Source organism: Hemitrygon akajei, chromosome 6 (genome assembly GCF_048418815.1).
Source record: "Hemitrygon akajei chromosome 6, sHemAka1.3, whole genome shotgun sequence".
Taxonomy (NCBI): Eukaryota; Metazoa; Chordata; class Chondrichthyes; order Myliobatiformes; family Dasyatidae; genus Hemitrygon; species Hemitrygon akajei.
In genome coordinates, this window is record NC_133129.1 from 26,793,877 (window position 1) to 26,814,633 (window position 20,757).

The following is a 20,757-nucleotide window of genomic DNA, read 5'->3' on the forward strand; positions in this document are numbered from 1 at the left end:
CCTTTACAAGTATTTCATACCAAGTAATTCCCAGGATGCGCTGAAGGCAGCTTATATGGAAGCACTCCAAGGACTTGATGCGATGACTGTAGGTTATCCAAGCTTCACAGCTGTAAAGGAGGGTGGCGACACAGACCGCTTGGTATACGGTGACCTTTATGGAGGGGCGAAGGCTCTTGTTCTGAAAGTCTCTACGCCTAAGTCTCCCAAAGGCAGCTGATGCCTGTTTAACGCGGCTCTGGATGTTATTGTCAATGCCGCTATCCTCAGAGAGAATGCTCCCCAGATATTTGAAAGGTGGCACGACAGACAGCCTTTCATCACCAACAGTGAAGGCAGGTAGGGTGGCTGGGACACTGGTACTCCATTGGCAAACCACTTCTGTCTTGATGGTATTGACAGTCAGCCCCATCCTGCTGCACACTCTCACATAGTCGTCTGCATACTGCAGCTCCAGGACCCACTCTCTAAGGAGTTTGGTAGTTGCGTGGAGCCTCCTGACGTCAAAGAGGTTGCCATCCAATCTGACGTCCACTGCCACACTGCTGCTGTCTTCAGTCTCATTGTGGAGAAGCTTGGTAACACACAAGAGGGAGATGTTAAAGAGCACTGGTGCTAGCACACACCCCTGCCTCACCCCTGTGCGTACAAGGAAGGGCTCTGATTCTTGTCCTCCTATGGTCATCTGAGCAGTCATCCTATCGTGGAACTGGCAGAGGATGTTAACAAATTTATTGGGACAGCCAAACCTGAGGATGACATCCCGTAAGAGCTCTCTTTGCACAGTGTCAAATGCTTTGGAGAGGTTGACAAAGGCCATAAACGTGCCCTGATGTTGCTCCCGGCACTTTTCCTGAAGCTGCTGGGCTGTGAAGATCATGTCGATCGTGCTCCTGTTCTTCCTAAATCCGCACTGTGATTCAGGCAGCATTGACTCGGTGATGTTGCTGATGAGCCTCTGAAGCATCACCTTAGCCAGGACCTTTCCAGCAACAGAAAGGAGTGATACGCCCCTACTATTGCCGCAGATGTCCTTGTCACCCTTGTTCTTATAAATGACAACGATGTTTGCATTTCTCCATTGTTGTGGGATGTTCTCATCAGTCCAGGCCTTGGTGATGTACTGGTAGAGGATGCGCATACACATGTACCCTCCGTTCTTCAGTAACTCAGCATGGATATTGACAGTACCAGGGGACTTATTGTTCTTAAGGGAATGGACACCTGATAGAACCTCCTGGAAGGTTGGTGGTAGCCTGAGGTCATGGATAGGAGGAAGTTCAGGCAGATTGTCCAGGATGGTGGGGTCTGCGTCAGAATCCTGATTAAGCAGGGTGTTAAAATGCTCAACCCACCCTAGCAGAATGGTATTCTGATTCTTCAGAAGTGTTAGACCATCTGCTGTTTTCAGGGGAGTAACGCATCGATTTATTGGGCCGTAGATGGTTTTGACAGCATTGTAAAAGTTATACACGTCATTATTATCGGCAAAGGACTGGATTTCATGAGCCTTTTCAGTCTACCACTCATTTTGTATGGCCCGTATTGCCTTTTGCACTTTCCTCCGAGCTACCTGCCAATGCTGCCTGATGCTGATGGCTCATCTCCCCCCACCCCACGCACAAACAAAGTTGCTTTGCTGCCTCCTTTGCATCATCTAGCATATTTTCCCATTTTTGTTCATTGTTCCAACTAATTTACAAATATTCATTTCTTTATTTATTTGTATATTGTAGTAATAAGCACAGCCCATTCAAACTTCTATGGCCCCCAGTTTCTTGTTTTTACATCTGGCCCCTATGAAATCTGACATGGCCCCCAGGGGCCATTGTTGTTTTGCAGCAGCAGTACAAAGTATACAATTTCTATAAGTTGCAAAATAGTGCAAAAAAACAATAATGTAGTGTCCATGGACCATTCATAGCTCTCATGGTGGATGGAAAGAAGCTGTTTCTGAATGGCTGAGAGAGAAACAAATCAAAGCCAATTATTAAAAACATTCAAGAAGAAATTAGATTATATTCTTGGAACTAGAGGAATCAAGGGATGTTGGGAATAAGAAAGAACATGGTACTTGCTGATCAACCGTGATCATGCTGGATGGCAGCACAGGGTTGAAGGGTTGCTCGTGCTCCTGCATACTCAATTTTTATCATTGAACCACCACCACAAGATGATAAGATGCATAGATACAGTGAACAGCAAGAATATTTTTTCCCAGTGCAGAAAAGGCAAGCACAAGGGGGCATAAGATGTTTGGAGGAAAGTATGGGGTGGGGTATCAGAGGTAGGTTTCTTGCACAGAGTGCTTGGTGCTTCAAAGGTAGTGGTAGTGCAAATACATTAAGGACATTTAGGAGAATCTTAGGTAGATACATGAATAGTAGAAAAATGGAAGGTGTGTTGCAGGGAACGGTTATATTGATTTTAGAGGAAGTCAGAAAGGTTGTCACAATATCATGGGCCAGAGCGCCTGTACTGTTTGGTATGTAGTATTCTGTGGAATACTGTATGCTGCTTAATTTGCCATTGCTCTAGAGTGATGTGACAGCACTAGATGAGACTTTCAAGCATTGTGCCAGGACTTTTGATTACTATTCTGAGTAAAAATTGTCTAGCCAAGGTTTGTTTTCTTTAGGAAAAGAGATACTATGGAGAGATTTAATGGAAGTTTAGATAAGTTTACAAGTCTTAGTTAGGTTGAACAGAAAGGACCTAATTTCCTTACAAGAGGTGTCAGTAACAAGAGTGCATAAATTTTAATTTATGGGAAACTGTTTTGAGGAAAAAGTTATTTCACTCCAGTGCTAATATTCTGGAATTCACTGCCTGAAAGAGTGGTGGAGTTAGAAACTGTAATCACATTGAAAAGAGCCTAGATGAACACCTGAAAAGCCATAACTTGCAAGGCTTTGGGCTGAGAGCTTGAAGGTGGGATTAAGCTAAAGCTTTATTTCTAGTGGTGTTGATTGGCCTCCTTCCTGTAACATAAATTTCTGACTTCATGCAGTTCTACCATGCAGGTTCTGATTATGTCCATCAGTACTGTGAGAGCCAGTGTTCAATATGTTTTGAACATTCTTGGATTAATATGCTAAAACTCAAAATGCTGAGCTCCTATGGAAGGAGCATTCTGCACACCTGATGTGCTGATTAGCTGTCACATTAAACTCTTATTATGCATTATATCTGTGCCATACTGCCCCATAAATTGGCCAGAACCGCACACGTACAATGCCTGCATCTGGGCAGCTGAATGGATAAATCTTGTGATAAACTGATAATTTTAGCACTGAAAACTTGTATCACAGTGCCATCTACAGGTGCAAATGCTGAATTACAGGTAAAAAATCACTAAACATTATAAGCAAGTCACACACATCGCTTAGCATTATATGGTATTTAGTTTAAAGATTGACCTTATTTGGACAAAGGGCCAACCACCTAAAACATTAACTCTGCTTCTCTTTCCACAGATGCTGCCTGATCCAAGTGCTTTTTAAAATTTTGACTTTTCAGCCTTTTCACCTTTTAAAAGTTTTACTTTTTAGTAATATTGTTGGAGTTATTTTACAAAGATATACATTGTTTCTAAAGTTGGAAAAATATAATACATGTTAGCAGTCATATTACAGGACCTATTATAAATCTTGCAATAAAATTTAATTACTGTAGATTCTGGTTATTTCCCATGGCAGGGGAGTCCAGGACAAGAGGACACAACTTCAGGATTGAAGAATGTCCATTTAGAACAGAGATGTAGAGAAATTACTTTAGTCAGAGGGTGGTAAATCTGTGGAATTTGTTGCCACGAGCAGCTGTGGAGGCCAAGTCATTAGGTGCATTTAAGGCAGAGATAGATAGATTCTTGATTAGCCAGGGCATCAAAGGGTATGTGGAGAAGGCAGGAGAGTGGGGATGACTGGAAGAATTGGATCAGCCCATGATTGAATGGTGGCGCAGACTTGATCGGCTGAATGGCCTACTTCTACCCCTATATCTTATGGTTAATTGGGACACATTGAGACCAGTACATTTTGGCCCAGTTAAGTGACTGTCCCAATTAGCCGAAGTTTCTTGGAAATAGTTAAAAAGGCATTTAAAAAGACAGATTTAGTAAAAGATTATGTATTTAAATGAAAAATTGAACAAATGAAAACACTAGCAAATAGTACTACAGTACTATAAACTGTATTAGTTCCTAATAGTTATTGACAGTGGAATTCATTCAGTGTACGCAATGAATAAAGTCAACACAGACATCTAGAGCAGATAATGGGCTGCCTTCATACAATGCTGTTGACGATTGCATCCTCCAAATCTTCATTTTCACTGTACCATTCAAGATATTTATCACTGCCTTCAAATTCTTCATAGTTCCTTGTTGAAATAGTGAATTCATTTCATTTTCACTCCCAGCAGTTTCTGGTTTCTTCAATCCTGAATGCTTGAAACCGCAGTGAGCAAAACAGTTCAGAATTGTCTTACTGCTTATATCTCGCCAACTATCACTGACGAAAATCACTGCTTTTTGAAAACAAAAGCATGCAACTGGTGCTATTTAAAAACTGTGGCATTTAATGGCCATACAAGTGTGCATGACTAATGCTATCTAGAACCTGTTCAACAATATTCTCTTGCCCAAATTAAGTGGCAAAGTGTACCAAATAAACAAAGGGAATCCCAACAATTTTCTTGATTACCGTAGTTTTTGTTCCTTAAGTGTTGTCCCAAATAAGCGGCTGCTCTGATTAACTGATGGTCTAATTCACTGGAATCCACTGTGTATTATGATAATTACTTTTAAACAACCATTCCATAAGGGACACACACAAAATTCTAGAAGGGTGTTGGCCTGAAATTTTGACTGTTTATTCCTCTCCATAGATGCTACTCCAGCATTTTGTGTGTGCTACTCTGGATTTCCAGCATCTGCACAATCTCTTGTGTTTATTTTCCAAAAGTGACAAGTGCAAGATATTATTATGTGTGTTCAGTGGCAGGAGGGTGCTAATCCCTGGCTTTTCTGTGTTAATCCTTTGTGGTAGCTGTACCAAGCTTTCTCTGTATTCCTTTGCATGTAGTTCTGACAGTCTCCAATGGGACATCTTTATGATCAGGGACAGGAGAAAAAACTCTAAACCTAAATCTAATAAAGTCTAGGTTTGAGAAAGTACTTATAGAAGAGTACATGAGGAATAAAAGATAGCTTTAGATCAAAAAAGCATTTGTCATCACTGAGGAAGTTACAGAAAATCTTCCAGAATTATTAAAGTCCAATGTGAATGAGAAGCCAAAAGTACTTAATAATAGTAAGAAATTAGTATTGGATTAAGTACCGAGGCTAAAAAGCAATAAATTGTCAGGACTTACATCATGGAGCTTTGAAGGAAATGATTGTGGAGATCAGTGTCTGACTTTCTGTATGTTTAAACTAGTGAAATAAAAATCAGTCATTGTATTCTTACGATTTCTCAGTGACACTTCATGTGAAGGAGCATCTAACAGTTCCATCAACCAAGTAGATGTGTGTATAGATGTATTGGAGGAAAAGTAGAATAAACTTGTGTTTATTTTTAGATAAGACCTTTAGTGGAGCGTCATTTACCTAGTAATGATATTAAAACAGCTGGTATTTCATCCATTCGTGAAAATGATATTGTTGAAGACAGGCCTCTTGTTCGTGGAGAATATGTGGAGCCACCAACTTCACATGAAGTAAGTGCTTTTTTTACTTTAAACAAGATGAGATTTAATCTATCACAACTTCAAGGTGGAAATTGGTGGGTAGTAAGCCAAACTAAACATTAGTTACGGATTACACTTGTGAAACCTATATTTTGAAAGTTGATGGATTTTCAGAGGAAGATGACCAGAACTATTTAAGTTAGAGTACGATGAGTATATTATGTATTATCATTATAATTTCTTATATGTAGACATGAGTCTACAAATAACTTCTATGTAGTTATGTCCAAGTCTAAATATGGGTTGGGAACATACTAAAGTGACTCCACACCGATTGTATGTTGACTTAATCCTAGCATCATGTATCAGACTACAATTTTAGATTCATTCATTTGCTTCTTTCCTGATAAATTTGAATAATTTCTACTATTCCCAGATAGTGCAAATTTGTCTTTGGGCTGAAAGTTTGCATACTGTTGATGAACTTGTTCTGAGTTTTTTTAAAATCCTGTTTTGTTATCTCTCTCTCCTTCTTGTAAACCCAATGGTTGACAATTATTAATCCCATCTTGAACACCTTTGTCCTGCCAAATCCCAACCTGATTTTATCAAGTATTCTGCCTTCCCAATGTCTTCTAATGCATTGAGCAGGAATTTCCTACGCTCATGCCTTTAGCTACGCAACGTGAACCTATAATCATCTCCAGGAACCTTTTAAAGCATTGATTTGTTCTTCTTTACAGTAGCAGCAGCACCAACAGTTCAATTTTCCTTCTCCTGGTCCTTCTCACAGCATCCACCATTGACTCAGTTGCGGATCAGCAATCATCATTTTATCTTCTCTTTTGAGATATTTTTATATAATTGGTCCATTATGGGATGGATATCACACAATGATAATGCAAAATGCAGATTCACTGAGATGCACACCACTATAAGGAATTATAAAATGCAAAAAAAATAAATTGGAGAAATTGGATCTTGTTTTCATTGGCATTAACAAATTACAATACAATTTGATTTAGAAATTTAAAATTATCAGATGGAATTGGATGAATAGAATTAGCCCATGACCAGAATGAAAAGACAAAGATTTGTGTGGGAGGTGGAATTGGATACTGATGTCCTGTAATTATGCAGGGATCCTGGGGCAAGAGCCCTCCTGGCACATGTTCATGTGCTAGTGGGAGCCGATACTGTTGCGGTCACTGGCAGGAGTCCAGCACTGAAGATCTGGTTCTCTTGCTGCATATAGATCAGTGATGTCCCTTGAATGATTCAGGCCCATGAAATGCTCAAGTGGTATATCCTACCAAATACAATGATGTTCTCCCTTGACCACAGCCATTCACTTACCTATCAACAACCTTTTATGATTTTGACTTCTAAACCAACAATCATGTGATTCACTACACTGTTTCAGACTTTGCTGCATGCAGACGTTACCCACATACTCACACATGCACACATTTGCAGTAATTCAGCATTGTAGCAACACCACCCAAACATTGTTTGGCACACACATCCATCTTTCTTGCATGACAAGGTAGTATACAAGCACAGGCAGCTGCAACTAATTGGAAGAGAGCAGGTAAATTTTCTTTTCCTCTGATCATGAAGGAGACCGTGCTAGTTGGCATTGTGACATCTGTTGCCAGGAGAGGACTAAAACTTGTATATCTGAATCCTCCTCATATTCCACCTTTTCTACAAACTGAATAGTGGAAACACACATGGGTTACAACATTCTGTGAGGCACTGAGTTTATGGTTTCTATAAACTTACAGAAGAAAACTGATGTGCATGATGAAATGTTTAATGCATTGATATTCTTGTTAAAGTGCCAACCTGAAGTATCAAATAACGTAGAGGAATCTGGCACCAACCTTGGGCACAAGTTTTTCTTTAGATGATGGTGTCAGTGAAATGTGAGTCTGAAGGTGAATGTAGAATTTAGGATTTTCAGCTCATTACATTATGAATGGTGACATGGGTGAGCTTTATATAAAGAGCTGCAGCTCTTTATATAAAGCTCACCCAAGTCACCATTCATAATGTAATGAGCTGAAAAGGAGGGAGGAAATAGCGCATCCAGGTTTTCCAAAAAGGACTTCACCTAGTCACCACTTCACCTACAATAATTCTACATGATCAGAGGAAAAGAAAATTTACCTGCTCTCTTCCAATTAGTTGCAGCTGCATGTGCTTGTATACAAGATACAGATGTCTTAATGCCTGTTTTGCTGATTGCTACAAGGAACTCCAGGCAGCCACAGTAATATTTTAGTATGCCAGTGGTTGATCACATTTTTGTACGGCAGTATGGATTTTACTGTATGTGCTGGTCTGGGTCATTCACTGAATTCAAGAGTCTTGCCATCACTGGAGGCGCTTGTTCATTTAGTAGTCACCTTTTTCTCCCGCTGTGGTGAAATGAAGACATTGCAGTGGCAGTCAGGATGCTATCAGGATAGTGTTACTCTCAATCAAAACTGCACATTTTGCTTATACAGATCCACTGTATGCACATGCCTACATCTATAGCCACAATGCTCCCTTACTGGAAACACTAGTCTGGGCCTCTTAGTGATATCATCCAGTCCAATAAATGGACACAATCAAGTCTAGCTTTGACCATGGAACTTGATGTTGATGGGTCTGGGTCTTGAAGAAGTTGTGAAGTTGAGTTTTAAGCTATAACTATCCTGAAAAAATTATGTTGTTATCACATTGCTACACCAGTAGCAAGCAAAATAGCTTTTCCTTCCAGTAGGCGACATCTAGCACCTTCAAAGTGATGTGCATGGAAACCTTTAATCTTTTCAACTACTTGACTTTCTCCTTGCTTATTGTACTCTCCCTCTGCCTGAATATGTGTTCCACCAACCATGCGTATTTGGGAGGACTTAAGTCTGAATGCTGAGATCCAAAATAGCAGTGTTAGTATCAATCAAAATTGTACCATTTGTGTATTCTGTATGGACAGCTAGTTCACAGTATGCACATGCCCACATCCCTGACCACCATGTTCCCTCACTGCAGGCACCAGTTTGGACCTCTAATTACTGTCATCCAGTCCAAAAAATGAACACAAGCAAGTTTAGCTTTGACTCTGGAACTTGATGTTGATGCGTCTTGGAGTTGAATTGAATTGACTTTATTACTTACATCCTTTAAAGATATGAGAAGTAAAAATCTTTACATTACATATCCATTCAAATGCTCAATGTGCAATCATAGTAATTTATAATAAATATTATGTACAACAGGATAGTCAACATAACATAGAAAAACAGTAGCGTTTGCATGATTTAAGCAGTCTGATGGCCTGGTGGAAGAAGCCGTCCCAGAGCCTGTGGGTCTTGGCTTTTATGTTGTGGTACCATTTCCCGGATGGTAGCAGCTGGAACAGTTTGTGGTTGGGGTGACTCAGGTCATTAATGATCCTTTGGGCCCTTTTTACACACCTGTTGTTGTAAATGTGGGAATAGTAGGAAGTTCACATCTACAGATGCGCTGATTGTGGAGTTGAACCTTAAACCATTACTACAAGATTCGAAATTGTTTAATGTTATTTCCTGTATACAAGTGTAAGGAGAACAAAATAATTGTTACTCTGGATCCGATGCAACACAGAAACACAATAGATAATGAACACAATAATAATAATACACCTTGCTATAAATACAAGCCTGACACAGTTTTAGAGTCGGAATACCACGAATTATATTATGATTGATCAGTTATTACAGATAAGACAATCCATAATAACCATCCAAATATAATATTACAGGATAAACAAGCAAGAACAACTTACTTAATAGTTGTCTGTAAAGAGCTTGTATGTTCTCCCTGTGACAATGTGGGCTTCCTCCAACTGCTTAAGTGCCTTTTCACATTCCAAAGATGTACAGATTAGTCGGTTAATTGGTCATATGGATATAATTGGGTGGTGAGGGCATGTTGGGCTGAAAGGGCTGTTACACCCCCCCCCCCCATCTCTAAATAAATAAATTCCAATTTTAAAAAGACTTCTGGGCAGATAAATGCATAGGAAATGTTTGGAGGGAAATGAGCCAAATGCAGGCAAATGGGCTAGCTCAGACAGGCATCTTGATTGACATGGATGAGTTGGGCTGAAGGACCTGTTTCCATGTTGTATAACTCTGCCTTTATTGTTTTTTCTTGCTTGACAGTCACAGGCACTGGAGATTGCCATGCTTAAGCAGCAGATTGCCAAATGTCAGGAGAAGCTTCAAGTATTGGATGTGATACAGAGTAAACTGCAAGCTTTAGAGTGTGCTACAGCTGGGAAGGTGATTATAGATGCGAGGGATTGGAACAATCTGCTAAGCCGTGTTGTTCTGCTGGAAACTCAACTGTTGCTACATTCCAAAAAGGTGAGTCAGAGTTTTAGTTTGGATGTGCTTTGTTCGTCAGCATGTCTGTAGGCTTGCTATTCAACTAAAGACAGCCTCACAAGCAAACCTGGCACTGCTCTTACTCAATTTGACTACTTCTAACATGGTTCACCGGATAGTGAGAATTCTGGCTGACTCTGCTGTCAACCCCAACCCATCTCCTGTATTTCCTCCACCTCAGCTATTGATACCAGGTGAAGCCAGCACTGCAAAGAACAGAAATCCCAGCTGTAGTGCAGCTGTTCCTTCTTTAAATCCTTATTTTTGCTATTGACAACATTGCCCGTATCTATTTACCACCTTTTGCTTATTTAGATTCCCCAACATATTAGCTAAGAATAAGATTACATTGTCTACCTTTAGAGTCAAGCTTATCCTTGAAATGGAAGCATCCAGTGTATGCCATGCACATGTCTTACTCAGTGAAGTAGTTGCTGTTGTTTTCCATGTGTTCTTGTTAAAAATTCCTTTGATATTCCAAGTAAAAGAAAAAGGAAGCTTGAATTTTAAGTTGTATTAAAAGAACTATTTATTTATATAAATTATATAAATTACAGCAACACATGCGGAATGATTTTATTAGAAGACTTGTTAAGAAACACAAGTTCTTTATATTTGATGTTTTAGTACAGTTTTTAGAACCAAAAGTTCAATCCAAATGTAATTTTTTTGCTTAAGCACACAGAATGCTGGAGGAACTCAGCAGGTCAGGCAGCATCTGTGGAAAGGAATAAACAATTAACATCTCGAGTTGAGCCCCTTCATCGGTCCACTCCTGCCCAAAAAGTTGACAGTTTATTCCTTTCATTGATGCTGCCTGACCTTTTGAATTCCTCTAACATGTTTGTGTAACTTTGTATTTCCAGCATCTGCAGAATCTCTTGTATTTTTAATTTCTTGGTTTGTGATATTCAGAGTAAATCAAATAAAATGAAAGATCATTGAGAAGTCACTTGCAGAGAACTGGCATAAGCAGGCTTGGTTGAATATCACCTGTGCATATTCTGTAGGAAAAATGAAATAGATACAAAAGTGAAGAAATGGACAAATCAGTTGTAAGAGTAGCAGATTTTCAAGTAGTAGCTATGCAGCAATTATAATGGATTCTGGTTAATTGTACACATCAACAACAATTTATTTTTGCCCAATTTAGCAGCTCCTCCAATTAGCTAGTTTCTCAGAAACAGTTAAAAATGTATAAAGACAAGCTACCATTTAATGGAGTAACAAATTATACGTTTAAATGAATACAGAACAAATTAGAAAAGTGATTTGGCAGCTTCATAGCTTAAAGCAGTGGTCCCCAACCTCCAGCCCGTGGACCGATACTGGGCCGTGAAGCATGCAGGGGTGCAGTGGTAGCCAGAGCGCACCCAGTGGCATTTTTTCTTAAAGATGTGCTGGGTGCGCGTTGGCTACCGCTGCACCCCTGCATGCTTTGTGGCCCAGAGGTTGGGGACCACTGGCTTAAAAGTTACTGGAGAGACTGCTTCCACGACGTAGTGAGATTATACGCAGCACTAGACAGTGCTGCAATGATTGCAGAAAAGTATTTCTACTTTATATAGGCTGTGTATTTATCATATCATTTCTGCCTTTATTATATGTTGCTGTTATTTTAGGTTTTATGTGTTATTTGGCATGATTTTGTAGGTTATTTTTTGGGTCTAGGAACGCTCACAAATTTTTCCCATATAAATAAATGGTAATTGCTTATTCACTTTACGACATTCCGGCTTACAAACCGTTTCATAGGAACGCTCTACCTTCGGATAGCAGGGGAAACCTGTATTAAAATGAATCATTTGATAATTTTTTGAGTCAATTTTTTTCAGCAAAATTCCTGCTAAACAAATTAATAACTAAATAAGCATAATTTAGCATTTGTTTGTAATTGGTTTCAAATCACTGCATGGCTTGTCTTCTTATCTCCAGGACAATTTGCCTTCTGATTCCATCAGTGGGAATAGTGAATATACCCTGTGCCAACTGACAAGTCGTAACTCTTCAGGTAAACTTGTAAAAGTTAAAAAATTACCTTCTTTTAAGGCACTCTTTTAGGATCAAGGATGATTTCACTCTTTCTTTATGGGTTCTGAGGTGGCTAATGAGACCAGTTGAAAATTGCAGGTTTGTTCATGGGTAGGAGGTGCCTGGTAGAACAAGTGGTGGGTTAGTTTTAGAAAAAAAAGAGGCCAATTGAAACTAAAAGCTTGCTCTATCGTTCACATCATCAGTGCAGTCATAGCAGATCCAAGCTTGGTCTCCACATCATTTTCGTGCTCTCTTCCCATAATACTTGGCACTCTTGTAGTTTAAATGTCTGTCTATCTCTGACTTGAATGCATTCAATTACTTCCTCCATGGTATACTGGGAGAGACAATTTCAAAATTTTGTGATGTGTACTTATTATTCTAGTTCTAGAAAGCGACACTAAAGGAAACCTATTTTCAGCAACCCCCTCAAAACTTTGTTACAGTAAGGTCACATCTCTCTATTCCCTTTCTTCAATGAGTATAGGCCTAGCCTGCCCAGCCTATAATCATCAACCACATAATCCCAAAGAACAACCCAGTGAACTTGCTCTGCAATAAAGTTAAAGGAAAAGGATGCAACTAGTCTATAGAGAATGCAGAGGACATTCACAAGGATGCTGCCTGAGAAGGAGTGTTTGCCATGGGTGGTTTACCTTATAGCTAAGAATGCTTCGGGGATCTGATAGAAGTGTACAAAATTATGAGTCCCAGAGTAGTAGACAGCAGTAAGCTTTCCCCCATAGCAGAGGTGTCTAGCCATAGGATGTAAGTTTAACAAGAGGAGCAGGATGTTTAGAAGGGATGTACCGAAGATTTTTTTTGTACTTGGAGGAAGATTGATGTTTGGAAAGTACTACCTTTGAGGAGAATGGGGAGCCAGGTGGTGTCTTAGCATTTGAAATACCAAAGTACTTGGTACTTGAAATACCAAGGCATAGAATTCAATGAATTAAGTAGTGACAAATAGGATTATTAAAGATAAGTACTTGTTGGTCTCCATGGATGGGTGGGCTCATATTCTGCTGTGGGAGAGGAACAGAGCTGGCATTTCATCAGAAGTGGATAAATATAAACAAATAGCCAGATTTAAGTAGACATGGTGAGAAAGTGAATGCCTGCAATAAGGTGAAGAAACAGGTTGGCAGCACCCAGGAGAGGGTGTGGAAAGTTTGCCAATTGCAGCTAAATTATCTTGAGAAGGTGTAAACAAAGGGGATCCATGTGATTAACTTGGAGCTGGAATAAATTCCTAAGGAAAGAATTGTCGCTATGGAAGTGAGTCTTGGTTAGAGTGAGGCTTTACAGCAGCCAGCTGTAAGATCAGGGTTCAACTCCCAATGCTGCCTGTAAGTTCTTTGTACATTCTCCCTGTGACCCTGTGGGTTTGCACCAGGGTCTCTGGTTTCCTCCCACATTTCAAAGGTGTTTGGGTTACTAGGTTGTGGGCATGCTTTGTTGGCACTGGAAGCATGGTGACACTTGCAGGCTGCTGGGCATAATCCTTACTGATTTGATTTGATGCAAACGATGCATTTCACTGTATGTTTCTATGTGTATTTGACAAATAAGGCTAATGTGTTCTTTATTTTTCTGAAACTCAAAACAAAATGAAAAGCAAAATCTATTGAGAATAAACAGATAAAAAGGCTTGCAGAATTTCTTGCAATGAAGAGTGCAGAGCTGCTTCTAAGTAGGTGTTTCTGGTAGAAAAGTGGCAGCGAATTCATCAGTAATTATAAAGCAAAACATTGTAGAAGCTGAAAATCTGGAATAAAGCAAAATGCTGGAAGTATTCAGCCGACTGGGCAGTAGCTTCAGAGAGAGAAACATGTTATTTCAGATCAGTGACTTTTCTTGGGAATGGTGTATACTTCAAAACCTGTAAAATTAAATATACAGGAAAAGAGGAGTGATGGAGTGAACAGGGAGACTGTTACTTGACAGACCAAGAGAAGGTGATTGAGACACATTGACTAGGGAGCAAATATGAAATCAGGTATAAAAAAGAAGTTTAGTATTTTTTTCCTCTGGTCTCCACAAGTTACTGGAACTGAAGATAGCATAATAGTCTCCTCTCTCACTGTCCATAAGTGGATTGAGGTTGAGGCAAGAGAGGAAGTGGTGCCAGCTCCAGCTGTCATGTTTCAATCCAGGAATGTGACAAATGATTGCTGGTGTTTTCTAGTGTTTGGAAAGGGTTAAAAGGTTGACAAATGTTTTAAACTTGGAAGATTAGTCAGAAATGTAAATGTCAGTAGGATCTCGGGGAAAGTGAGAAATTGAACACTGAGTGATGACTGGGTATTTTGTGATTGAATGGCTGTTTTCAGTGGCATTTTGTTTCAGCTGATTCAGACTTTAGTGGCACAACCAGGAAGTTTACAGATGATATGAAAATTGTTTGTGTGTTGGATAGTGATGAAGAAAGCGATGGATTGTTTGGGTGGCCAGAAAATTAGCAAAAGGAATTGAATCTGAAGCAATGTAGTGGCATTTCAGAAGGACCGAAAGACCAGTCTCAAATGCAATACAACCAGGACAGATAACATGGTTAAGATATATGGTAATTTAAGAGCAGAGATGTCATGCTAGAAGTATGTAAAATAACTAGCTAGGTCAAAATATATGCTTTTACAGCTTTATTCAACACATTACTGGAAGGATGGTTATACTAGAGAAGTTATTGTGAAGTTGAACAAGGGTGTAATGGGGACTAGAGTACTTTAACTTCAAAAAAAGTTTGACCAGGTGATATTATTTAAGACTCAAAAGGAACTCAAAGAGATCTCAAAGAGATTCCCTTAGCAGAAGATTCGGTAATTGAGACATAGTTTTAAACTAACTGATAGCATGGTGATAGGCAAGTTTTCATCAAGAGTCTCCTGAGGACATAAATCCCATTGCCTTGGCAATTATTGGAAGCAGAAATTTTCACTGCATTTAAAAAATACTCAAAGGTTCACTTTGTACCGTATTATGAAACTAAACTCAGCAAATAGAAGTTGAACTGGATAAATTTTCTCTGGTTGGTATGGATGTTGCCAAGTAACATCTTTGCTGTCAATTTTAATGATTTAAAGTTTTTTTTTGGCTTAACAATTTTGTATTTTCAAATTGAATATGACTACTAAGGAAATACCTAACTTATTACTAACAAGTCATTGCGGGAACAATGGTTTGATCCGAGTCAGAGATGGCATCACTATCTATAACTTGGATAATCATTATGCTGTATTACACAATAGTGGAGTTTGTGGTTTGTCTGCACATCATCTAGTTATCTTAGATATTTATACTTCTGTAAGATGTCATTCTTGTCTTAAAACTATGATAACACTGGAATTCTGAAGATACTTCCCAGCCAACATTGAAAAATCGAATTATCAACCAATTATTGGCAAGAGTCATAAATGACTGCATAGTGAAGCTCAAGCAGCAATGACTGTAGCTCCAAACAATGCATGCCCTACGTTTTCTCTTCACTGTAAATCAGTGTCTGGTATCTGACCTTGCATAGGCATGTCGAAAGGCAGGAGTTGACTCAGGTTGAATATTTCTTTACAGATAAAGAACTGAGAGTCGAGACGCCAGAGAGTCTTGGCCATCAGTCATCTGGATACAACTCACTGTTATCAGCAGACGAATCGCCCAAAGCAATGACCATTAATTCATTATGTCTGACAGAAGTCACAAAGGTAGGTAAAATTGGAAGAGATCTCCTTATGTCCTGTTTTAAGCCAGGGAACTTGTTGATATTAGATATACTTTTATTCAGATTACATATATCTGAAGTAGAATTGCCTGTAGAATGCAGGATTAAGACTTGAACCTTCAAGGTACAATTTGTTCTGAAGATATTGTCAGCTTGTGGTCCTTCTTTCAACCTTATTTTTCTCTAAGAAAAGGGGAAAGAAACACACACACACACACGCACACGCACACGCACACGCACACGCACACACAATTTCCACTGGTATTACAATAGTTGTTAAAATCAAGAATATTTTGTATCTTACGCAGGGTTATCGAGAAGTGTTTTATTTGGAAGTGATAGAGGGAAGATGGCAAATGCAAGGGGAATTTATAATATTAGTGTCTGGAGGCTGTACAAACAACTCTAGAAGCTGAGTAAATGAATACATATTGGAGTGTGATAGTAATTGAGGAGCCGTGTTGGGTTTTGGCTAACTTATTCCTAACATCAATAACTTTTGTATCAATATACTCTGAATTTCCAATTCAAGTGATTCCACTTTGACCCATATCAATGAATGTTGTCTTACTGTTTATTCAGGTGGGATAAAACACATCGTGAACAATAACTAACAGCTTATTCCTTATAGTTCTTTGTGCCATCGATGTAGAGCTGCATTCTTAGAGTACCACTCCATCACTGTTTGTGGCCTGAGCATTTATAACTGGTATCTATTGTCTCTGACAATTACAGAGATCAATTGATGCATGTATCCTTGGCACTCATTCAAAATAAATGTGGTTCCTTAAGCAACCTGTTCCTTACTGATGGAGCTGCCGTTGCTGGAACCTCAAAGCCCCAGGTCATTTAGCTCTGGGTGATCCAAGGAACCTGAAAAATGAATGGAACTACAGTTTTCAAAATTTATATTTGAATTTTGAAAAGGGATGTGCAAGAAGGTAAGAGATATGGATTGAGTAGAAAGCCAGAGACTTTCTCTAGGGAGGAAATAGCTGATACCAAAGGGTGTAATTTTAAGAGGACTGGAGGAAGGTATAGGGGGGGGGATGTCACAGATAAGCTTTTTACACAGGAGTGTTGGGTGCATAGAATGCCCTGCCAGGGGTGGTGGTGGAAGAAAATACAATAGGGGCATTTAGGAATCTCTTAGATAGGCACATGGAGATAGAAAAATAGAGGTCTATGTAGGAGGGAAGGGTTAGATTGATCTTAAAGTACGGCACAATAGATCAGCACAATATCGTGGGCTGAAGGGTCTGTATTCTGTTGTAGTGTTCTGTGTTCTAATTTTCCCATTCATTGCATTTAGGAGCCGTATAGCTGGAGATGAGATTTGAAGAGTCAGTATACAAGAAAATATTAAGATCATATTAATCCTGCTCCACCTATGTGATCATGGTCTATGACCACTTTAGACCATAAGATATAGGAGCAGAAGTAGGCCATTCAGCCAATCAAGTCTACTCCGCCATTCAGTCATGGGCTGATCCAATTATTCCAGTCATCCCCACTCCCCTGCCTTCACCCCTTATCCTTTGATGCCCTGGCTAATCAAGAAGCTATCTGTATCTGCCTTAAATACGTCCAATGACTTGGCTTCCACGGCTACCTGTAGCAACAAATCCACAGATTTATCACCGTCTGACTAAAGTAATTTCTCCGCATCTCAGTTCTAAATGGATATCCTTCAATCCTGAAGTCATACCCTCTTGTCCTGGACTCCCCTACCATGGGAAATAACTTTGCCATATCTAATCTGTTCAGGCCTTTTAACATTCTGAATGTTTCCATGAGATCTCCCCTTGTTCTCCTGAACTCCAGGGAATACAGTCCAAGAGCTGTTAGACGTTCCTCATATGGTTATTCCTGGAATTATTCTCATGAATCTTCTCTGAACCCTCTCCAATGTCAGAATATACTTCCTAAAATAGGGAACCCAAAACTGCACACAATACTCCAAGTGTGGTTTCACGAATGCCTTATAGAGCCTCGACATCACACTCCTGGTCTTATATTCTATACCTCTAGAAATGAATGACAACATTGCATTCGTCTTCTTCACAACCGACTCAACCTGGAGGTTAACCTTTAGGTTATCTTGCACAAGGACTCCCAAGTCCCTTTACGTCTCTGCATTTTGAATTTTCTCCCCATCTAAATAATAGTCTGTCCATTTATTTCTTCCACCAAAGTGCATGACCATACACTTTCCAACATTGTACTTCATTTGCCACTTCTTTACTCATTCTCCTAAACCATCTAGAAACATAGAAAACCTACAGCACAATACAGGCCCTTTGGCCCACAAAGTTGTGCCGAACATGTCCCTACCTTAGAAATCTAAGTCTCTCTGCAAACTCTCTGTTTCCTCAACACTACCCACTCCCCCACCTATCTTTATATCATCAGCAAATTTAGCCACAAATCCATAATACCGTAGTCCAAATCATTGACATATATTGTAAAAAGCAGTGGTCCCAACACCGACCCCTGTGGAACTCCACTGGTAACTGGCAGCCAGCCAGAATAGGATCCCTTTATTCCCACTCTCTGTTTTCTTCCGATCAGCCAATGCTCCACCCATGCTAATAACTTCCCTGTAATTCCATGGGATCTTACCTGCTAAGCATCCTCATGTGCAGCACCTTGTCAAAGGCCTTCTGAAAATCGAAGTACACCATGTCTACTGCATCTCCTTTGTCTACCCTGTTTGTAATTTCATCAAAGAATTGCAGTAGGACTGTCAGGCAGGATTTTCCTTTCAGGAAACCATGCTGGTTTTGGCCTATCTTGTCATGTGCCTCCAGGTACTCCTTAATCTCATCTCTAATCAATTCCAACAACTTCCCAACCACTGATGTCAGGCTAATAGGTCTATAGTTTCCTTTCTGCTACCTCCCACTCTTCTTAAATAGCAGTGTAACATTTGCAATTTTCTAGTCTATGGTACAATGTCAGAATCTATCGATTCTTGAAAGATTATTGTTAATGCCTCCGCAATCTCCAGCTACTTCCTTCAGAACCCAAGGGTGCATTCCATCAGCTCTAAGAGGTTTATCCACCCTCAGACCATTAAGCTTCCTGAGCACCTTCTCAGTTGTAATTTTCACTGCACAAATTTCACTTCCCTGACACTCTTGAATGTCCGGTATACTGCAGCCATCTTCCACTGTGAAGGCTGATGCAAAATACACATTCAGTTCCTCTACCATCTCTGCGTCTCTCATTATAATATCTCCAGCATCATTTTGCATTGGTCCCATATCTACCCTCGACTCTTACCCTTTATATACTTAAAAATTTTTTAGTATCTGCTTCAATATTAGTTGCCAGCTTCCTTTCATAATTCATCTTTTCCTTCCTAATGAAGAAAGTTTCCTTCTTAGATTCCTTCTGCAAGTTTTTAAAAGCTTCCCAATCCTCTATCTTCCCACTAGCTCCGGCTTCCTTGTATGCCCTCTCTTGTTTTTACTTTGGCTCTGACTTCACTTGTTAGCCACAATAGTGTCCTTCTTCCCTTTGAAAATTTCTTCTTATTTGTAATATATTTGTCTTATGCTTCCCTCAGTTTTTGCAGAAACTCCAGCCATTGCTGCTCTGCCGTCCTTCCTGCAAATGTTCCTTTCCAGTCAACTTCAGCCATTTTTCCTCCCAAGCCATTGTAATTTTCTTTATTCCACTGAAATACCGGCACATTAGATTTTATTTTTTCCCTCTCAAATTTCAAAGTGAACTCAATCATATTGTGATCACTGTTCCCGAAGGGTTCCTTAACCTTAAGCTCTCTTATCACCTCCAGATCATTGCATAGCACCCAATCCAACACAGCCAATCCCCTAGTGGGCTCAACAACAAGCTGTTCTAAAACACCATCCCTTAGACATTCTACAAATTCTCTCTCTTGAGGTCCAGTACTGGTTTTCCCAATCCATTTTCATGTTAAAATCCCCAACGATTGTCATGACATTGCCCTTCTGACACACCTTTTCTATATCCTGCTGTAATTTGTAATCCACATCCTGGCTGCTGTTTGGAGGCCTGTATAGAACTGCCATTAGGGTCCATTTACCCTTGCTATTTTGTAACTCAACCTTCCAATCCTAATTCATCCTTTTCTAATGATTTAATATTACTTCTTATACACAGAGCCACACCACCCCCTCAGCCTACTAACCTATCTTTTTGATATACTGTATATCCTTGGACGTTTAGCTCCTAATGGCCATCCTTTAGCCAAGTTTCAGAGATGGCCACAACGTCATATTTGCCAATCTGTAGCTGAAGTTCAAGATCGTCCATTTTATTCCTTATGCTGTGTGCTTTCAAATATACCACTTTCAGTCCAGTATTTGTTGCCTTCTGTTTTAACTGCATCATGCCTCTATTGCCCTGTAACTCATGCCGCTGCTCGTGATTAAGCCTCATCTCCTGCCTGTTCTTTCTATGATCTCTGATGCACACTATCTTTGATTTATTTCTGTTTTCCCATTCCTCAAACCTATCAGTCCAGTTTCCATCCCTCTGCCAAATTAGTTTAAACCTTCCCTAACGGCTCTATTAGATGTGCCCACTAGGATATTGGACCCCTTTGGGTTCAGGTGTAATCCATCCTTTTTGTACAGGTCATACCACCCCCAGGAGAGGCCCCAATGATCTAAGAATCTGGGGCTCTGCCCCCTACACCAGACTCTCAGCTACACATAATACGCCTGATCATGCTATTCTTGCACTCGCTAGCATGTGGCACTGGCAGCAATCCTGAGATTGCTACCCTAGAGGTCCTGCTTTTCAGCTTCCTACCGAATTCCCTGAATTCTCTCTTCAGGACCTCCTCCCTTTTTCTACCTATATCATTGGTACCAGTGTGTACCAAGACTTCTGGCTGGTCACCCTCTC

General features: G+C 39.8%; 1 protein-coding gene across 6 annotated transcripts in view; it reads left to right on the plus strand.

Annotated features, from left to right (window-relative positions):
• The window catches only part of cep44 (centrosomal protein 44), a 106,272-nt gene that overhangs the window by 44,246 nt on the left and 41,269 nt on the right, over nt 1-20,757 (plus strand). For all 6 annotated transcript variants that reach the window (XR_012099210.1, XM_073048020.1, XM_073048017.1 and 3 more), the window contains 4 exons: nt 5,581-5,718; nt 9,885-10,088; nt 12,045-12,120; nt 15,711-15,841. Coding sequence is in view for 5 of the 6 variants with exons in the window: in XM_073048020.1 (XP_072904121.1) it covers nt 5,581-5,718; nt 9,885-10,088; nt 12,045-12,120; nt 15,711-15,841 (549 nt within the window). In the remaining variant the exon portion in view is untranslated. The remainder of the gene's footprint in view (nt 1-5,580; nt 5,719-9,884; nt 10,089-12,044; nt 12,121-15,710; nt 15,842-20,757) is intronic.